At 41.1% G+C, this 18,014-nt stretch overlaps 1 protein-coding gene across 1 annotated transcript in view; it reads left to right on the top strand.

The window, feature by feature from the left end:
- FANCL (FA complementation group L) overlaps positions 1–18,014 on the top strand; it is a 54,617-nt gene that overhangs the window by 29,395 nt on the left and 7,208 nt on the right. The window contains exons 7-8 of the mRNA XM_054990346.1: positions 286–354; positions 17,615–17,765. Of these exons, the coding sequence (XP_054846321.1) occupies positions 286–354; positions 17,615–17,765 (220 nt within the window). The remainder of the gene's footprint in view (positions 1–285; positions 355–17,614; positions 17,766–18,014) is intronic.

Here is an 18,014-nt window from a genome sequence, read left to right as displayed (position 1 = left end):
AGTGGCCTACAGATATTCCTGATAAAGACAATATCTCTGTCTTTTAAAAACAAACATTTTATAATATAAATTCCTGTACTCACGGAAAGAAAGTTAAAGATAGGGTTATCAAACGCTCTACTTTAGTATGGAGGGGCAATATAATTGACCAAATTGGTTCAAACTGTATTTACCTCATTTCTTCTTATGTGGATTTATTTAACCTATTCTTAATCATGTATAAAAAAAAATTATAAGGAGTAAAAATGATTTAGTGATTTTCTCTTCTCTCCCCTCCCCTCACAGTATCCTGCAGAACCACCAGACTGTCTTGTGGACTTGCCAGGTCAGTTTGCTGTTTCAGCTGATGCGCAGGTACACACCTTTTGAAAGCATACTTTGCTAGTTGTAACCATCCCTTTCCGCTTGTAACCACCCTCCCTATTTAGTAAGCCGAAATTTAACTTGTGGACAAAAAAAAGTTTTTGTAACAAAGTGTAGCAAAAATGAATGAGCTTATTTCCTATTTCTTTTCATTGGTCTTTTTCTGCCCAGGGCTTTTTCATTGGTTCTGGGCCCATATTGCATCGATTTCTCTCTGCTTCCCAGATTTTTTTGCGTTCTACACAGAATCGATCTGCAGCTTTTCTCGCTGCAAATATACCCCGATTTTTCCCCCAACTAAATCAAACGGTGGCTTTCTTTGAAGTGCAAAAATGTTTTCTTAGGTGTGAGCTCTGGCCCTGCCTTTTGCCTCCCCTTTATCCCCCTGTGCCCTGATTGTTTGAAAAGCAACCAATCCATTTTCCCCTGATTTTTAAAAAATTTAAACAACATTGCAACATTGATTCCTTAAAAAAAAAAAAAACCTTGTATCTCATAGGAGGAAAAATGATGCAATTATGGCTACACACAAACTGCAGAGAGCCCTGAATCCCCCTTGATATTTTAAAGTTTCCCTCTGTGTTTCCTATACTTTTTAGTCCATTCTTTTTTGGCACTTTTAAAAAAAATACAGCCATCTTGCAACCTTGGTGCCTTAAAAAAGCAAAAAGACCCAAAACCTTATACAGAAATGGGGCATTTTTCTATTGCAAAAAAATTAGATACTACTTTGGTTCAACCCCATCAAGTGCAGAAATATAGAGGTCCAAACTGGATCTGATCCTTGCGGATCAAATATCCAAAAAATCAGGTGTAACCATGCATGTGGAAAACACTGTTGTATGGGAGAAAACAGATAATTAACTGGATCTCTAATTCAGTATTAATGCACTAGGATCCAAAGAACTATGAAATTGGCTTTCAGTTCAAGGGCACTTGTTTGTGCCCCAAATAATGTTTCCTCCAGTCTTTTCCTATTCATAGCAACCTGCTTTTGAAAGCACTTTTGAATGGAACTCAAAAGTATTTTGTGATTTGGCACTGTGAGGGGGAGCAGAGGTTTTGGCTCATCAGTGAAGAAACAAATTCCAGTGGGTCTAAGTGCAAGTTCCTTGTGTGAATGTAAACGGGTTCTGTAATGAAAAGCAGTGAGCTGTGCATACCAGTAACCAGTTACTTGTGTCCTGTTTAAACCATGTGGACCCTAATTCAAATACAAATGAAATCAGAAGAGAAAAAATCTTCCTTAGCTTCTGCAGAGTAGGATTATTCAAAGCCTTACATTGTGGGAGAAATATTGTATGCTTAATCTCTGATCAACTGGGGAAGTATTTGTGAAGAAGCAAGAGGGAATAATAAATAAGCTTCCTTTGAAAGCATGGATCAGATCTTATCAGTCCATCCTTTTGGCATCAAGGTATTTCTACAGCACAAAAAAAATTCTGCTAATATGATAGGCTGTTCTCGCTGTAGAGAGGCTCTTGTGTCAGCCAGATGCATCAGTAGAATGGACTAGCAGGATCCAAGTCAAAGTTATTTGAGGAGGGAAAAATATAAGCTAATTGGAAGGAGCCATATTTATTGTAAGGAAAAATGGAACACTATAAGGAAAAATGGAACACTGTTATCATGATTACAATACACTAGACACAGGGGCGGATCTACATTTTTGTAGAAGCTTGAACTGTTATGGGGGCCCCTTCACAATCAGCAACAATAGGGCAATATCCAACAAGGTCTAAAGGGACTTGCTGCCCTTGCAAGGACCTCGAGGCCCAAATGGCAGAGAACAGGGTGGTGAGATGGACCCCTTGAAAATAGGCCGTACAGTGAACCCCTTCCCACCAGCAACGAGGGCTGCATAACCACTGTTATCTTCTTCAGTGGGGTTGTTCCATGGCACATCATCACAATTTTTAAAAAAGTTTAACCACTACATCTCAGATTTTGATTAAAATTGCTGTATTGAGTTATCTCACATGTCTAAGTCACTTGTGTGAATAAAAATTTCCTAGGCTATGCCTTATAGTTTCTGAGTCATGGGGGGTGAAAATTAGGGAAACGTTGCATACATGCATGATGCATCATAGACTCTTTAAACATAAAAGCCGAGCCGTGTTCCCGACAACTCACTTTTTATCCTGGTGCAGGCACACTGTAGTGCACTTGCGCCAGGATAAAAAATGAGTCAGCGGCAACAGGTGGGGAGGCGAAGCGTGGGGGAGCCTTCTTGTGTGGCCTCCCCACCGGCTCCGCCGCCCCTCAGAGGCCTGCCTGGTAGATGGCAGGGAGGTGAAGCATGGGGGAGCCCTCCTGCATGGCCTCCCCGCCGGCTCCACAGCCCCTCAGAGGCCTGCCTGCGGAGCTGGCAGGAAGGGACAGTGCAGGGAAGGCTCCCTGGGCTGCCTTCCCGCCACCTTCGCCGTGGCAGTGGGGCCATGTTGCACTTCCCTGCCATCTCTGTGGTCCCTCAGAAGCCTGCCTGTGGAGCTGGTGGGGAACTGCAGCACAGAGGAGCCCCCCTGCACAGCCTTCCCGCCTAGGGTTTCCAGGTGCTGCCGGTGGCGGGCAAACTCCCAGGGATTTCCCCCCTTGTCTGCCAATCACCCAGCAATCGGCAGGAGGTGGCAAGCTCCCAGAGCTTGCCCGCCACCAGCAGGCACCTCAAGAGTGTGCGCCATGCGCACGCTCCCTACCGGCACGGTGACATCACTTCCTTAAGTAACGTTGTCGCGCCACCCACAGAAGCGTTTCTCCACTTCATTTGAGGCCCAAATCGGCCGATTCTCCTCTATGTCGACTGCGGGAGCACCCACACGGCCAACATGGCAGTGTCAGTTCCAGAAGTGACATCGCCACGCAGCCAGTATGGCAACATCACTTCCAGAAGTGACATCATCACGTCGACGTCGGAGCATGCACGTGCAGGGAATCTGAATGGGATTGGCAGAAGTTAAGCATCAGGTCCATACCCTTCCATGGGGTAACCCTATTCCCACCACCTCCATGGCGGCAGCAGAGCCTTGGGCCCGCTGCTAGAGTCTGTTGTATTTACTTTTACAATGGGCTCTGTTGCTAGAATCTAATAATTGCACAGATTAACATTTACCTGCAATAATCCAAAGCAGGCCTTGAAACAAGATCTGTGCAGGCCTTTCCCCACCCTTATGGTGCTGTAGCCAGGCCAAACTCCTCAGAATTATTAACAAATAGAATACTAAGAAAGATGTATTGCAACAGTTTTAAAAGGATTAATAACTATAAAAATTCATATTTTTCATGATCATATGAATTCTCCATTAAAAGTCTTAATAATTCCAAACTAACATTTAATAACTTCCCAGGAAGTAACTTTATCTTTGTTTTTAAAAGATCTCAAATAATTGCACAGGTTACCAACATTTACCTGCAATAATCAAAAGCAGAACTTGAAACAACAAGATCTGTGCAGGCCTTTCCTCACCCTTATGGTGCTGTCGCTCCTTCCTTGGCCAGGCTGAACTGCTAGGCTGCTGGATACAACCAGCCCACTTCAGGGGAAGCTCCAATACTGAGCATGCTCCATTCAATGATCAATATTAAGTACTTCAACCTATTGGCTCATGATTGTATATCACTAAAATAGCATTATTTTAATAACAAACACCTTTAAAAGCTCCATTTTTTGTTGATAAGTTCACTCATTAAATAAAAAAGTTGCTGCAGGGGCCCTCTGGAATTAGGGGCCCTGAAGCTTAAGCTTCATTAGTTTCACAGTAGATCCGGCTCTGACTAGACAACTAACTCCCACCATCTTTAACTTAGATCTGAAGCTTTTGTTACCTCAGATAGCAGCTGATTTAAAAAACTGCCATTCTCACAGATTTCCATGTCTAAGGGAAATGGTGAGGCTCACTGATGATCCACTCTTTTTCTTGATCAGACTGAGTTCCTCGAGTGCAGCACAGTGATTGATGTTAAAATATGACATGCTGGGGCCTGAGATGAATTTTATAAAATGTGGCTGAGAATCTTTGAATTTCAATTCAATAAAAGATTTTCACATGGAAATATTTTTTATATAGGAAAAAAGCTATACCATACTCTGACCAGGCACAATGCATTCTTACTAGGAATCTTTTTATCCTTGTAAGATATAGACATTCAAGTACCATAAATTACCTCTACAGAATTAATAGTTTGTGTTGTTCATGGGAAGAAAATGCCCCCCTCTGGCAAGGATACAAAATACTTAATTTTGCAGATATTTCTCATATTAAAAACATAATATAATACCACCAGAATATGTAGCACTTTATAGAGATAGCATGAGCAAAATAGCTTTGTCTGTATATGGCATATTAAGCCACTTAACAAAGTCACTTAACTTAACCTGTATATTCTTTTGCTTTATGCAAATCAGAGATCTGTAAAAAAAATGGGCAAAAACTGGCATCCATATTCACCCCACCACCCCCACTCCAGTTTCCCAAATAAGCTGTTGAGATTCCGTAGAGTTTGAAATACATGTATTTGGAGAGGATGGTGGTGGATATATCCCTTATTTGAGAGATGGTGGTGGTTAATATAAACTGCTTCTTACACAATCTCCAGTTTTGGAAGCAGCTTTCCAGGGTTACATGTAGGTGGCCTTTCAAAGCCCTGACTTCTTTTAAAAACATGTGTCAGGCTATGGATGACAGGATATTATTATTATTTATTAAATGTATAGTCCACCCTTCCCGTGGACGGGCTCAGGGCAGATTACAACATACAACAAGGATATGGTAGACAGGTCCCTGTACCATTGCAACAAGAAGTCCAAGCTCTTGGTTAAATGGTTCTATTCAGAAATCCAATCTTTTCCATATATATTTCCATAGAGTTACTCAGAGGCAAGAAAGCATCTCAGCAGCACATGCTTCCTTGATAGGAATAGAGACTTGAGGAAAGTACAATTCTAATACCCACTCATTTCCCCCCTCCCAGCTAGACCACAGGTTTGCGCGGGAAAGGGTCTGGGAATGCATGAGAGTAAACTGAAACATTTCAGACAGTGCAAGGTCACTTCTATGAGCTTCAAAGAAAGAAAAGATAAGACAGCTGCGTTCTCAGGCTGTGAGAGGGAGAAACGAAAGTGATGGTTAGAACATTTGCAAAATGAAAGCAAGGTACAGCATTAGCAATGGTTCAACACATAGAACAATGGCATGGATGTAGGGGTACAGACATGACAACATGTTTTTAATGAACTGGAGCTGCCTGTGATTGAACTTATTTTATTATTTTAATTTTACTTAAGTTTTTTATAATCTACGTTTACATAGGATAATGCATACAGCAACCAATAATACACACTATACACAGTAGTATAGTCCACAGTCCCTTTCCCTATCTTTAAGCATATTTCATTCTGTTATAGTATAGCTCTTACTACCTTTGTAAATATGCCTTCAAAATAATTCAGTTTTGCATAACTTGTAGAATTTCCGGAGTAGGAGCCTTCCAGATCTCATCAGGCAGGCCGTTCCGTACCATGGGGGCCACTACAGAGAATGCATGTGTACAGGCAGTTGTTGATCTTGCTCATTTGCAGGGTAGTACCTGCGGAAGACCCTGAGATGAGCAAAGCTTTTATGATGGAGGAGAGGGGGTCCTGCAGATATCAGGGCCTAAGGTCATCAAGGGCTTTGTATATAATGGCCAATACCTTGAATTGAACCCAGTAACTGAGGGGCTGCTGGAAGCAAACATGATGCTGTCTCCAAACGTGCCTCCTCTCCAATGCTCAGTCTCCTGTACAGATTTACAGTCCCAAACTATAGCCCTTTCTGACTGTAATCTGAAGAACATAATCTTTTCCGTGTGTCAGTTGTTTCCCTGATCATTATAATCTAGTTACATATATTTTATATAACATGAAACCAACTCTGGTTCCAGTGTTTTTGTATAGAACATGCACGACTTCTTCAGAGGTGTCAGCCTTATTGCATAACTAAGTTTGACATTTGAGAAAAGTTTCATTAACTTACGAGAACATCATAAATGTCCTTTATTTATATAGTTGATCTTCACATCCCTTAATCTCGGTTTACAAAAATCACAAGGCAGTGTACAGCAATAAAGCGATCTGTCTAGGGTACATTTATCCAACCTTTCCTCTATTAAGACCTAACAAGATGGCAAGAGTATATAACGGTTGTTTCTGCCGCTACTTGCTGCCAGGGGCCTTGGTCCCTCACCCTCTTTCTTCGGGATGGCTGGCCCCTAATGAAGGCCAGGTGACCATAGGCCGATGGAAGAAGCCCGCATTTTCTTTCTTTCTCTCTCTGTTGCAGAATGGCAGGCTGCTGGTGGAGTTTAGTGGTTTTTTCACTAATCCCTTGAGAGCAGCTACCAGCTAACAACATAAGTGAGGAATAAGGTAAAGGCTATGGTCATGTTCTCTTCCAGACTTCAGCTTGTGACTAGAGAATGTTCAAATGCAAAATGGGCTAGCCTTGAAATATGCAACAGTGTACAAATGTAATATTCTTGTACACTTTATTTAAGAGAATGGCTGGACTTATCCCTTGTTCCGAAACTTCTGTTATGGAGTATTTGTTAGGGATATTTGCGTGAAAGGTCATGGTTAGCAGTTTATGCTACTGTACCTGTTATGATAAACACTTTTGTGTTAACTCAGTAAATCTCTTATCTAAAGCTATTTGTGTACTGTCAGTATACTTTTAAAAATAAAAAATCATATATTCTAGATGATGGAGGGGCTGATTTTTTTCCTAGTCAGGCGAGCATGCTGAAGCGCAACATACAAACATATGTGGGGTATTTGGTTTGCTGCCACAGCTGTTATTTTCAAAAGACACGTGCTACTTAGACTACATGTACATGCCCTTCACATGTTCCAGGGTGCACCCACATTTTCTACTTTTTATGTACAAAGAGCACTTAACAAAGGTGTGACCTGTATGTTCTTTTGTTTTATTCAAATCAGAGATCTGTAGAAAAATTACATATGGGCAAAAACTGGCTTCCATATTCACCCCACCCCCAAATTTCCTAAATAAGCTATTGAGATTGCAGAGATTTCAGGGAGGATCATTAGACATTGTGTAGGCCACATTTTGAAAATGATAGATACTTTGATGTAGTATAGGATGATTGTCTCTTGATCTAGATGCTTTGGGTATTCAGTATGCATGTTCTAATCCATAGTAGGTATTTAATTCCAACATCTGTAGGTCACCTTAATGAAAACATTGACAAGACCCTGAACTCAAACGGTGCTAATGTCACTGTTAGAATACCAGCACACTCTTGTTAAAGAGAATGTAAATAGATTTCAGGTACTATAATTGATTTCCCCCCCTAACAGCTGTTCCTTGTTTCATGTTCTTCTAGTACTTTTGGACTTTAGGCTTGATGGGTCCCCCCCCCTTTATATAATAATAGACGTGGCTTTATGGCATCTGTATTAAAAATGGGTAATTTTCCTTATGGTCCCTGTCTTCCTGCTGGGTTGATAATGTTTTGATGTATTTTTCTTGTGCTCTGATGAGAGGTCTGCTGCTGCTGCTCTGACATATTCATTTGGATGAATAATTATAACGTGCACAATGTCAAGCTGAAGATGGTAGGGTTTTGTGCATCATGACAAGCCTAGTAGCCAGTGCAGGTGTCTCACAGCATGATCAGTAACAGCCAATGTATTCTGGCTCAGAGGAGACATTTTAGAATAGTAAGAAATCAGCACCAAGGGCAAGGCTGCTGCCATTGTTCCATGTGCCAAATAAATGGAGAGCTTCCCAATGACAAGTGCTAGAACATTTACTTGCTTCGGGTGCATGCTTTATTTTTTTTTAATTAGCCAGATACATTTGCTGTCTGCTCAGGTTTTGAAAGGAAAAAAAAAGTCATTGCATATAATTATTCAGGGTCCCTCATTTTAAAGCTTTGTCTTTCCCTTTGAAATTTTAGCTAAAAAAATTTCAGTAAAATATGCTATGCTGGATCTTCAGAATAAGCTGGGTGTATTTCTAGCTTCTATTGCTAAGCCTGCAATGGGATTGTGGAATATTGAATCAATAACACACACAAAGGCTTGATAGTTGACAAGGGGAGCTTTTTTAAAGATTTCAGATTCAGCAATGTTCTGCTGGTGAATATGAGGGTTGGGAGGTGTGTAGAAGAAGGGGTTCAGCTTCAGTAAATGACAAATAGAAACCATTTTTCAAGCAAATCTGAAAGAATCATAAATTACTAATAGAAGAGACCTAGCGGGTCATCCAATCCATACCCCTGCTGTGCCGGAACCTGTTCACTGCTGTGCATTTTTCTCATGTTTTTGTCTTAATCCTCCAATCAATGAAGTGGATATTGCCTAGCCTAGCAAGTCTTTCCCACCCATTACTGAGTTGAAAGGAATTTTAATTCCCTCTTAAGTTGTAGTTATAGACTTTTGTTCTTAAGTTCTAAGGAACCCAAAGAGGAGACTGCAAATCACAGAAGACTCTAAAATCAGTGGATTTGAATCCACGGGTACCGTTTAAAACTTCCACATACACGTTGCTAGCACAAGTAACCCGCCCCAAACAATTTGCAATAGACTCTGAAGAAGCAAGAGAAAAGGTGAAAAGCCTAGAGAGACCACTACATAAAAAAGTTCTATTTGCCTTCATATGTTGTGATCCCTATGTGAAGATCTCATAAGGTGCCTTTTTGCCTGCAGCTCAGTATACGGGCTGTTCTATTTGAAAACTAATGCCAGTATCACTCACTGCTGGCACCTGCTGGATTTAGGGTTGGTGTGGGTATTTTCAAACTGTGCTCTGTCAGAATCAGAGAATCTCAACACCACAGCACCACAGTCTAGCATGACCAAGAAATGGAAGCTGAGGGGCACTGTGCAAATAATGGCTGGTTCAATTGTCAAAGGTTCCTGTTATATGCTGTGGACAAACTGATTGTACCTCAGGGCAGGTATTACTTGCCATAGTTGGTCATAAGGGACAGGAGTGACCTGTATCCTAAGGGTGTCCACTATTCTCCCACGTTAGTAAATTAATACTTTTCCTCATCTGAGTAAACAGAAAATTGTCGAGCTGGGGAACAAAATCGCAACGGGTCAAAACCAGTCTACCATACTTGACACTGCATGGCCCATCTTCTATGAACAGGGACCCGAATAGAGGTGATTCACTGTATCTGTTTACAGAGGAAACAGACATAATGTATCCATTACCACTGTAGTTTTGAACAATGTACAAGTCTTCCCTCTATATACTTACCTTTATATTCAGAATGCTGATGCTTTCCTTTAAATCCCTAAATGGCTTGGGACCAATGTGCTTGAAGGACTGCCTCCTTCTTTATTGTCCAGCCTGCCAGTTTAGATCCGCCTCACAAGACCCTACTCTCTGTGTCCCAGAGGTGAGGTGGGTAGGAAGAAGAAACGGGGCTTTTTCAGTAATGGCACCTCACTTTTGGAATGTCATTCCTGTTGAGGCTTGCCTGGTCCCCTACGTTGTTTATTAGGCATCAGACCAAAATGTTTCTGTTCATCAAGACTTTTAATTAAGTGGATGATCTTCTAACATTATTTTAGTCTGGCAAATGTTATTTTAAACTTCTGGTGGTCTGTTTTTATGGCCTATTTTTTTATGCTGGGCAGAGGTTTTAATGCTAGATTTTAATACTTTTAATATTTTTTGTTCTTTATTTTGTAAGCTACCTCTTGCAGGCTCCTGAAGAGGAGACATGCAAATTTTCTAAATAAATATTCCCCATCCATTATGTAGTGTGACCTTTTAGTGGCAGTCTTGGATTTGTCCACACATGTTTCATAAACATGCTTTCCAAGCTTTTTGGATGTACAGAATACACTATTTCCTCAAATAGTTGAAATACTATTTAACTTGAAATTAAAATGTCTGGAGTTAGGAACAGGCAATGTGGTGGTAGTGGTGGTGATGATGATATCCTCATGTCAATTAGCTTATGAGGTAGGTGGGGCTGAGGGCGCTCTGAATGAGCTGCGGTGGATCCAAGGTCACCCAGCTGGCTTCAAGCAGATGAGTCGGGAATCAAACATGGTTCTTCAGATTAGTCCTACCGCTCTTAACCAGTATAACTGGCTGATAGCTGAGGACACCACATTATTCAGGACAGTAAAAATCTCAAGCAGGTATTGAAGACTTGGAAAATCATCTCTGGATGGACAAACAAGGTGGTAGATGAGATTCAACATAACTAAGCATAAAATGTGCACACAGAGTAAAAATCTAAAGTATGTATATGTTGATGCAGGGCTCTGTTGGCTGTGATGGCTCAGGAAGATGATTTTTGAGTTTGCAGTGAAATGTCAGTGTCCTCTCTATTGTCATATTAAATAAATCTGCAGTGCAGCCACAATTAAAATACTGTGTCCTGTTCTGGTTGCTGCACCTAAAAAAAAAATTAATTGGTAGCCTGTGAACGTTAAAATGATAGCATGTTTGGTATACCTTTCCTATAAGGATAGCATGCCATGTTATCATCTTGGCCTCCCCTTATGAATCAGTTCGATTCGAATGTTGCCTTCTCCTTTCCTTCCTTTTCTTTCCCCCCCCCCACCCCCATGCATTATTAAAAGGGGTGGATGTTAAGGAAGAGGACTGCCATCATGTATTATGATTACCTGATTTTATTGTGATTTATATTGTTTTTTGTGTCTGCTGTAACCCACCCTGAGCTCATTGTCAGGGAGGGAGGGCTAAAAATTGAATAAAATAATAATAACAGTAGCATCTGAAGTTGCCATTAATCGTGGGTCCCATAGTTCCTGATGTCACCAAGTGTGTCAACAGCTGCAGTTCCCAAAGTTCTTTGCTGCCATCAACACCACAGAGAGGGGCGATGGAGATCCTATCTCTAAGCTCTTGGCACTTGGTGTGAGGCTCTTTGCTCACCAATGCCCCTGCTTGGCTGTTAGCTGGCCAGTCGGATGTTGAAGGCAGGTGTCCTTAGGCCTCAATCAGGCAGGTAAGGGGGTTGCACCACCTTGTTCCTTTTCCTTCTCTGCAAACAGCCGCATGTTCCAGCTGCCTCTTCCCTTGCCTTCCTCCTTGGCCCTCTTAGGAATCTTCTTTCAAGGAATTCCCCTTTCCCACCACCCTGGTTTTCTTCCCAGTCCTCACCCAGCCTCCCTTATTATCCCTTCTCCTAAACTATCCAGTGGCATGGCAACATAGGCTTTCTGTTCCCTGGCCTTGCCCTCCCCATCACTGCCTAGGGCAGGATGTTTGCTACGCCCTTTGCCTGGCTTTTCCCTGCTGCTGCGGGAGCTTCCCCAGAGGTTCCCCCAGCAGCCTGGAGTCTGTGCCTGGCTGCTCAAGCACCCTTGCTGGCTTAGCTGAGGTTGGGCTGCCTGTGCCATTGCGGGAGGCTGGTGAGTCAGCTCCAGGGCTGGGGGTTTCTGCCCAGGGTTGGGCTTGGGACATCAGCAGCTGATGTTCCAATGGGGAAGGCAGTCTGGGCTCTGTGGAGGTGATTGTAGCTGAGAGATTGACAGAGGGTCCGGTGCAGGGCCTAGGAAAGACGCCTGCTGCTGTAGTATTGGAGGGGGTGGTGGAAAGGAGGACACTGTTGCTGGACATTTGGGGAAAGGTGCTGGTGAGGGTGGGGTTGGCAATGAAGCCTCTAGGCCCTGTCATGCTCATGACAGCATTCTTGGAAATGCAGCAGGGCTCAGACTTCAGCATGCCCTTGACTTTTAAAATGATTTATTTTGAAAACTACTCTAATCAACTCTTTCCAGATCAAGTGGTGGTGGCAGCAGCAGGGGAGCTTTCCTACAATTGTCCAGAGCTGGCTTTGATTTTGCAGATACATATAGAGACTCTCAGTAGGTCTGCTGAAGAGGCAACAGCTGGTTTAATTAATCCACCATTTCTGGCAGCAAGTCCTTATCTTCTGGTGTCCTCCAGGTGAAAAGAATGATATTTCATGATTTTTTTCCTTAAAGAATATTGGCCACGATCCAAGATAGAATTAAGTAGTCTTAAGTGCATTGATATGAGTGGGGTTTAAGTGAGTTTAACTCTTTTGGATTGTGGCCATTGCTTTTCAGTTTATGGAGAACATGGGCCTGACACACTGGAACACAGATAAATACAAATCAAGATTTTTTTTAAAGTAGAAATGCTATTAATTTTACAGGGGAGCTAAGCATGTGTTGAACTTCGCTGAAAGAAATGGGCCATGGGTGATTAATTCTGGATGAGTTCTGTCCAGTGTAAACAGAATGGTAAATTCAGCAACATTCTATGTATTTTTTTAAATACCAAGACATTCATTGTACAGAAAACCTCCCTTCAGAAATCTTTCCTATTTTGATACCAGTGACACCTTCTCCCCTCATCCACACTCACATATCTACCTACTGGTAAATGTAGCTGAAACATTGCCATAATGTTGTGATTTATAAGACTATACTACAGTTGCCGTTGGTGAACACTGCTACAAGCATTTATGGATTGGTATACCATCTTGGGATCAAGGATTCAAAATACAGTTTGAACTGAGAGGCAAACATTGAAAATCATGCTTATTAAACACAAAAAAGTTGCCCTTTCATAAATGTACGACTGACTAGACAGAGATTTGCTGTATCTGAATAAATTAGTATGGTGAGAATCTTGCAAGGGTTTTATTTGCAAAATCCCTGCTAGCATAAACCAGGTGTGCTCCAAGAAATAGCATTTATATTTTGTCTAATAGTGTATATTGTTTGACTGGTATCAAAACTAATGTTCAGTATGGGGTCTTTTGTGACTGTTTTATATCTACAATAATCTGATGCACAGTTACCAGGGAACAAGCTCCACTGAGTACAGTAAGCCTTACTTCTGAGTAAAAGATGCATGACTTGCTCAATTTATATACTGCCCTTCAGGACAACTTAACACCCCCTCAAAGTGTTACAAAGTGTGTTGTTGTTATCCTCAGGATAATCACCCTGTGAGGTGGGTGAGGCTGAGAGAGCTTTGGAGAGCTGTGACTGACCCAAGGTCACTCAGCTGGCTTCAAGTGGAGGAGTGGGGAATCAAACCCAGCTCTCCAGATTAGAGTCCTGCCACCATTAACCACTACACCAAACTGACATGCTAACAGTATTGCAAAGCATAATAGGGTAGATCCAAAGGGGCCCTTCTACATATTGATGTAATGTTTTACACTTTGCATTACTGCGTAGTTCCAGAAAAGTAGAGAGTTCATTCAAGCAAGGGGAAGCATGAGATCTGCTATAGAACCTGCCTATTACAGCTCTGTAGAAACAGGGAGGGGCCATGGAAACAGGGAGGGGCCTTGTGTGGCCACAATTGTGTGGCCACAATTCTCCACAATTCCCACCCAAGTGATGGCAGCAGGCATGAGAGAAACCCCTGTTAGTTGGTGGGCACACAGAGGGCAAGAAGAGCCCATGACACATGAACCAGGGCCCCTCCCTGTTTCCACAGAGCTGTAATAGGCCATCCCTATGGGCAATTCCAATGAAGGCAGTTGGCTGATCTCCCAGTGGCACCCAGGGGCTGTCACCAGTCCTTATGGTAACTGGGTGTTGAGAAACAGGAGACTGGGCACAAGGCAAGCCTGCACAAGAAAGTGGGGAGCCTTGGCTATCCCTATGGGCAATTCCAGTGAAGGCCAAGTGATGGCAGCAGGCATCCCTGAGTTGGTGGGCACATGTCATGCAAAGACTTGGACTACCACAGGTTACCCTAGATACACAGAGGGCAAGAAGGGCCAGTGCTCATGGGTCAATGGGGCTATTCCCCCACAAGACCATTGGTCCATCAAGATCAACTTTGTCAACTCAAGACTGACAGCAGTTCCCCAAGGTCTCAAGCAGAGGTCTCCCACATCACCTCCTACTTGTTCTTTTTAACTGAAGATGTCATGGATTGAACCTGGGACCTTCTGCATGCATAGCAAAGGCTTTTCAACTGAACCACAGCCCCTCCCTGTTTATAGAACCTGTAATAGACAGGTTCTATAGCAGATCTCATTCTTCCCCTTGCTTGCATAAACTCTCTACTTTTCTGGAACTACCCTATTATGCTTTGCAATACTGTTAGCATGTCAGTTTGGTGTAGTGGTTAATGGTGGCAGGACTCTAATCTGGAGAGCCGGGTTTGATTCCCCATTCCTCCACTTGAAGCCAGCTGAGTGACCTTGGGTCAGTCACAGCTCTCCGAAGCTCTCTCAGCCTCACCCACCTCACAGGGTGATTGTCCTGAGGATAACAACAACACACTTTGTAACACTTTGAGGGGGTGTTAAGTTGTCCTGAAGGGCAGTATATAAATTGAGCAAGTCCATGCATCTTTTACTCAGAAGTAAGGCTTACTGTACTCAGTGGAGCTTGTTCCCTGGTAACTGTGCATCAGATTATTGTAGATATAAAACAGTCACAAAAGACCCCATACTGAACATTAGTTTTGATACCAGTCAAACAATATACACTATTAGACAAAATATAAATGCTATTTCTTGGAGCACACCTGGTTTATGCTAGCAGGGATTTTGCAAATAAAACCCTTGCAAGATTCTCACCATACTAATTTATTCAGATACAGCAAATCTCTGTCTAGTCAAGTCATACATTTATGAAAGGGCAACTTTTTGTGTTTAATAAGCATGATTTTTAATGTTTGCCTCTCAGTTCAAACTGTATTTTGAATCCTTGATCCCAAGATGGTATACCAATCCATAAATGCTTGTAGCAGTGTTCACCAACGGCAACTGTAGTATAGTCTTATAAATCACAACATTATGGCAATGTTTCAGCTACATTTACCAGTAGGTAGATATGTGAGTGTGGATGAGGGGAGAAGGTGTCACTGGTATCAAAATAGGAAAGATTTCTGAAGGGAGGTTTTCTGTACAATGAATGTCTTGGTATTTAAAAAAATACATAGAATGTTGCTGAAGGTTGTTGTGGGTTTTCCGGGCTGTATTGCCGTGGTCTTGGCATTGTAGTTTGCCGTGGTCTTGGCATTGTTGCTGAAGTTACCATTCTGTTTACACTGGACAGAACTCATCCAGAATTAATCACCCATGGCCCATTTCTTTCAGCGAAGTTCAACACATGCTTAGCTCCCCTCTAAAGTTAATAGCATTTCTACTTTAAAAAAAATCTTGATTTGTATTTATCTGTGTTCCAGTGTGTCAGGCCCATGTTCTCCATAAACTGGAAAACAACGGCTACAATCCAAAAGAGTTAAACTCACTTAAACCCCACTCATATCAATGCACTTAAAACTACTTAATTCTATCTTGGATCGTGGCCAATATTCTTTAAGGAAAAAAATCATGAAATATCATTCTTTTCACCTGGAGGACACTAGAAGATAAGGACTTGCTGCCAGAAATGGTGGATTAATTAAACCAGCTGTTGCCTCTTCAGCAGACCTACTGAGAGTCTCTATATGTATCTGCAAAATCAAAGCCAGCTCTGGACAACTGTACAGGTGCAGGTCAGGATGACTTTTTCTGTAGGTTCCAGGGAGAACCTTTCTGGCATTTTAGCCCTCCAAGTCTCTGTATTTCCCCCCCTCCCCCTTCCACACATCCCTATGGAGGAGAAAGCTTTTAACAGGAAGTCTTCTGGCCATATCTGCATGACTAATGCCCACGCCCAAGACTGAGTGTAGCTTAGAAAGCATCTGACTTTCCCTCCCACCTGTTCTCAGCTAAGATACTTTTTAAACTGCAGTTGAAGATTTTAACACAGTCCAAACCTACATATAAAAGCATTTCTCTGCAGGTTTGATTCACTATAAGGCATGTATGTGTGTTCACTCCTGCATTTCTAGTGGTGATTTGCTCACCCTTCCTTGGATTCAAGCCTGCATTGCTTGACACATTTTAAAAATAGTACACACAGTTTATTGTGGCACTGCAACTCGTTTTATTTACATAAAATCAAGTAGCAGATAGGATATTTGCTCTATTACCAAGTAGTTTTCACAGAGAAAAATAGAATCTGTGCGGATTGTTTAAAGGGAAAGTGGTTAGATATAAACTAGTTGAAGTGTAAAATGGGTGATGAATTCTTCATGATTTGCATGACAAAGTAATATTGCTGATTTTAAGATAAAAGATTCAGATATGCATATCGAATGACTGTTGGCAACATCAATGATGCATGCAAATAAGATCAGATGAGCAGATCATTTTAAGAAAAGATTTGGCCACCTTTTAAGGAACATCATTGAAAATTGCAATTAGTATTAAAATTAATTGGATTCTAAACTTATCTGTGGATTCTAATCCCTTGATGTTTCTTTATTTCTACTGGAAATCCTTTGAATTCCCTAAAGATAAAGATAAAAATGATTATTAGAGGATTTATCTGTATGTGATGTAGGGAAATGTGAAAAATCAAAATGGAAAGCAACTGTTGCAAGTACCAGAAAATTATGCTATTAATTTAAGTGTCATCAGAGCACAAAAGATCACTTTCCAAGACTCTGTGAAAATTATTAAAATACTGGAAATAATAGTACTTAAGATGAAGATATTATGCTCTAAGATCTGGTTAAGTGACTGACACTATTATATCACTTCAGGTATTATAAAAGTAACAAAATGCTTTTAAAGATAATAAGTGTTACATTTTGAGATTGGCAGTATTCACACTTCCCTGCTTAAGTGCTTTCCTACTTTAATTTAATTTAATAACTGTTGCGGGGGTGGGGGGAGAATGCAACATTTCTTTTTCAAGCTATGCCCTTCTTTTCCCCAAATGTTTTTCTTATTTCTAGACTTCTTGGCATTTCAGTTGCCTTGATGTTCTGAATTGTGCGTAAGAATGAGTTGGAAGAGTGATGCAAATGGCATGATCTCACAAATAAATATGTTATCAGAGTTTTTTTTCTTATTGAAAATTATAGAACCTGTTTGCTATGAGTTAATTAAATGATACTTAGTTTTACAGTTAAAATAGCTTTGTGAAATATCTGCTTTCAGTATAAAACATTGGAAATTAAAAATAAATGAAAATTGAATTACAACATAGCTAAAGAAACACAGTTGTGTGGCCTGTTCAAAACTCAGATCTTCAGAAAAGAAAATGTAGGGGAAAATTCCAGACTTTTTACTGCCACACATTTTACAGTTAGATGTGTGCTAGACTTTAAAGTGCTGGAGTAGTCTCTTGTTAAAAACTGTTCTCTGTTGCTCTTGGTAAAATGCCATCTATAAAATTTGTTACAATTTCCTTCTCTCTTAGAGCTCCTTATTAAGCATTCATCGTCAGTTTTTGGCAGTGTTGGAATCATTGAAGGCGTTTTGGAATGCTCTAGATGAAATTGATGAGAAGACCTGGGTACTTGAGCCAGAAAAACCAACTCGGAGTGCCACAATGCGAAGAATTGCAATTGGTAAGAAGAATAAAAAGAATATAACTTTGGCTGTGGGTTCACAGACAGGAAAAACAGAAAAGCAAAATGTTTAGAATTATTATTTTTCTAACAAATGTATGATTTAAAACAGAACAGTGATGAATATCAGCAATGAAATCCAATGTGTTCAGAATTAAATTGTAACATTTCAGAATTTAGATGGCACGTTCAAGATAAGGTTTTTAAAAATGTTTGTATGTTTTGTAAACTATCACATAGATGAAGTGA

The sequence above is a fragment of the Eublepharis macularius genome, chromosome 1 (assembly GCF_028583425.1).
Source record: "Eublepharis macularius isolate TG4126 chromosome 1, MPM_Emac_v1.0, whole genome shotgun sequence".
Classification (NCBI taxonomy): domain Eukaryota; kingdom Metazoa; phylum Chordata; class Lepidosauria; order Squamata; family Eublepharidae; genus Eublepharis; species Eublepharis macularius.
This window is presented reverse-complemented; position numbering and strand designations above follow the sequence as displayed.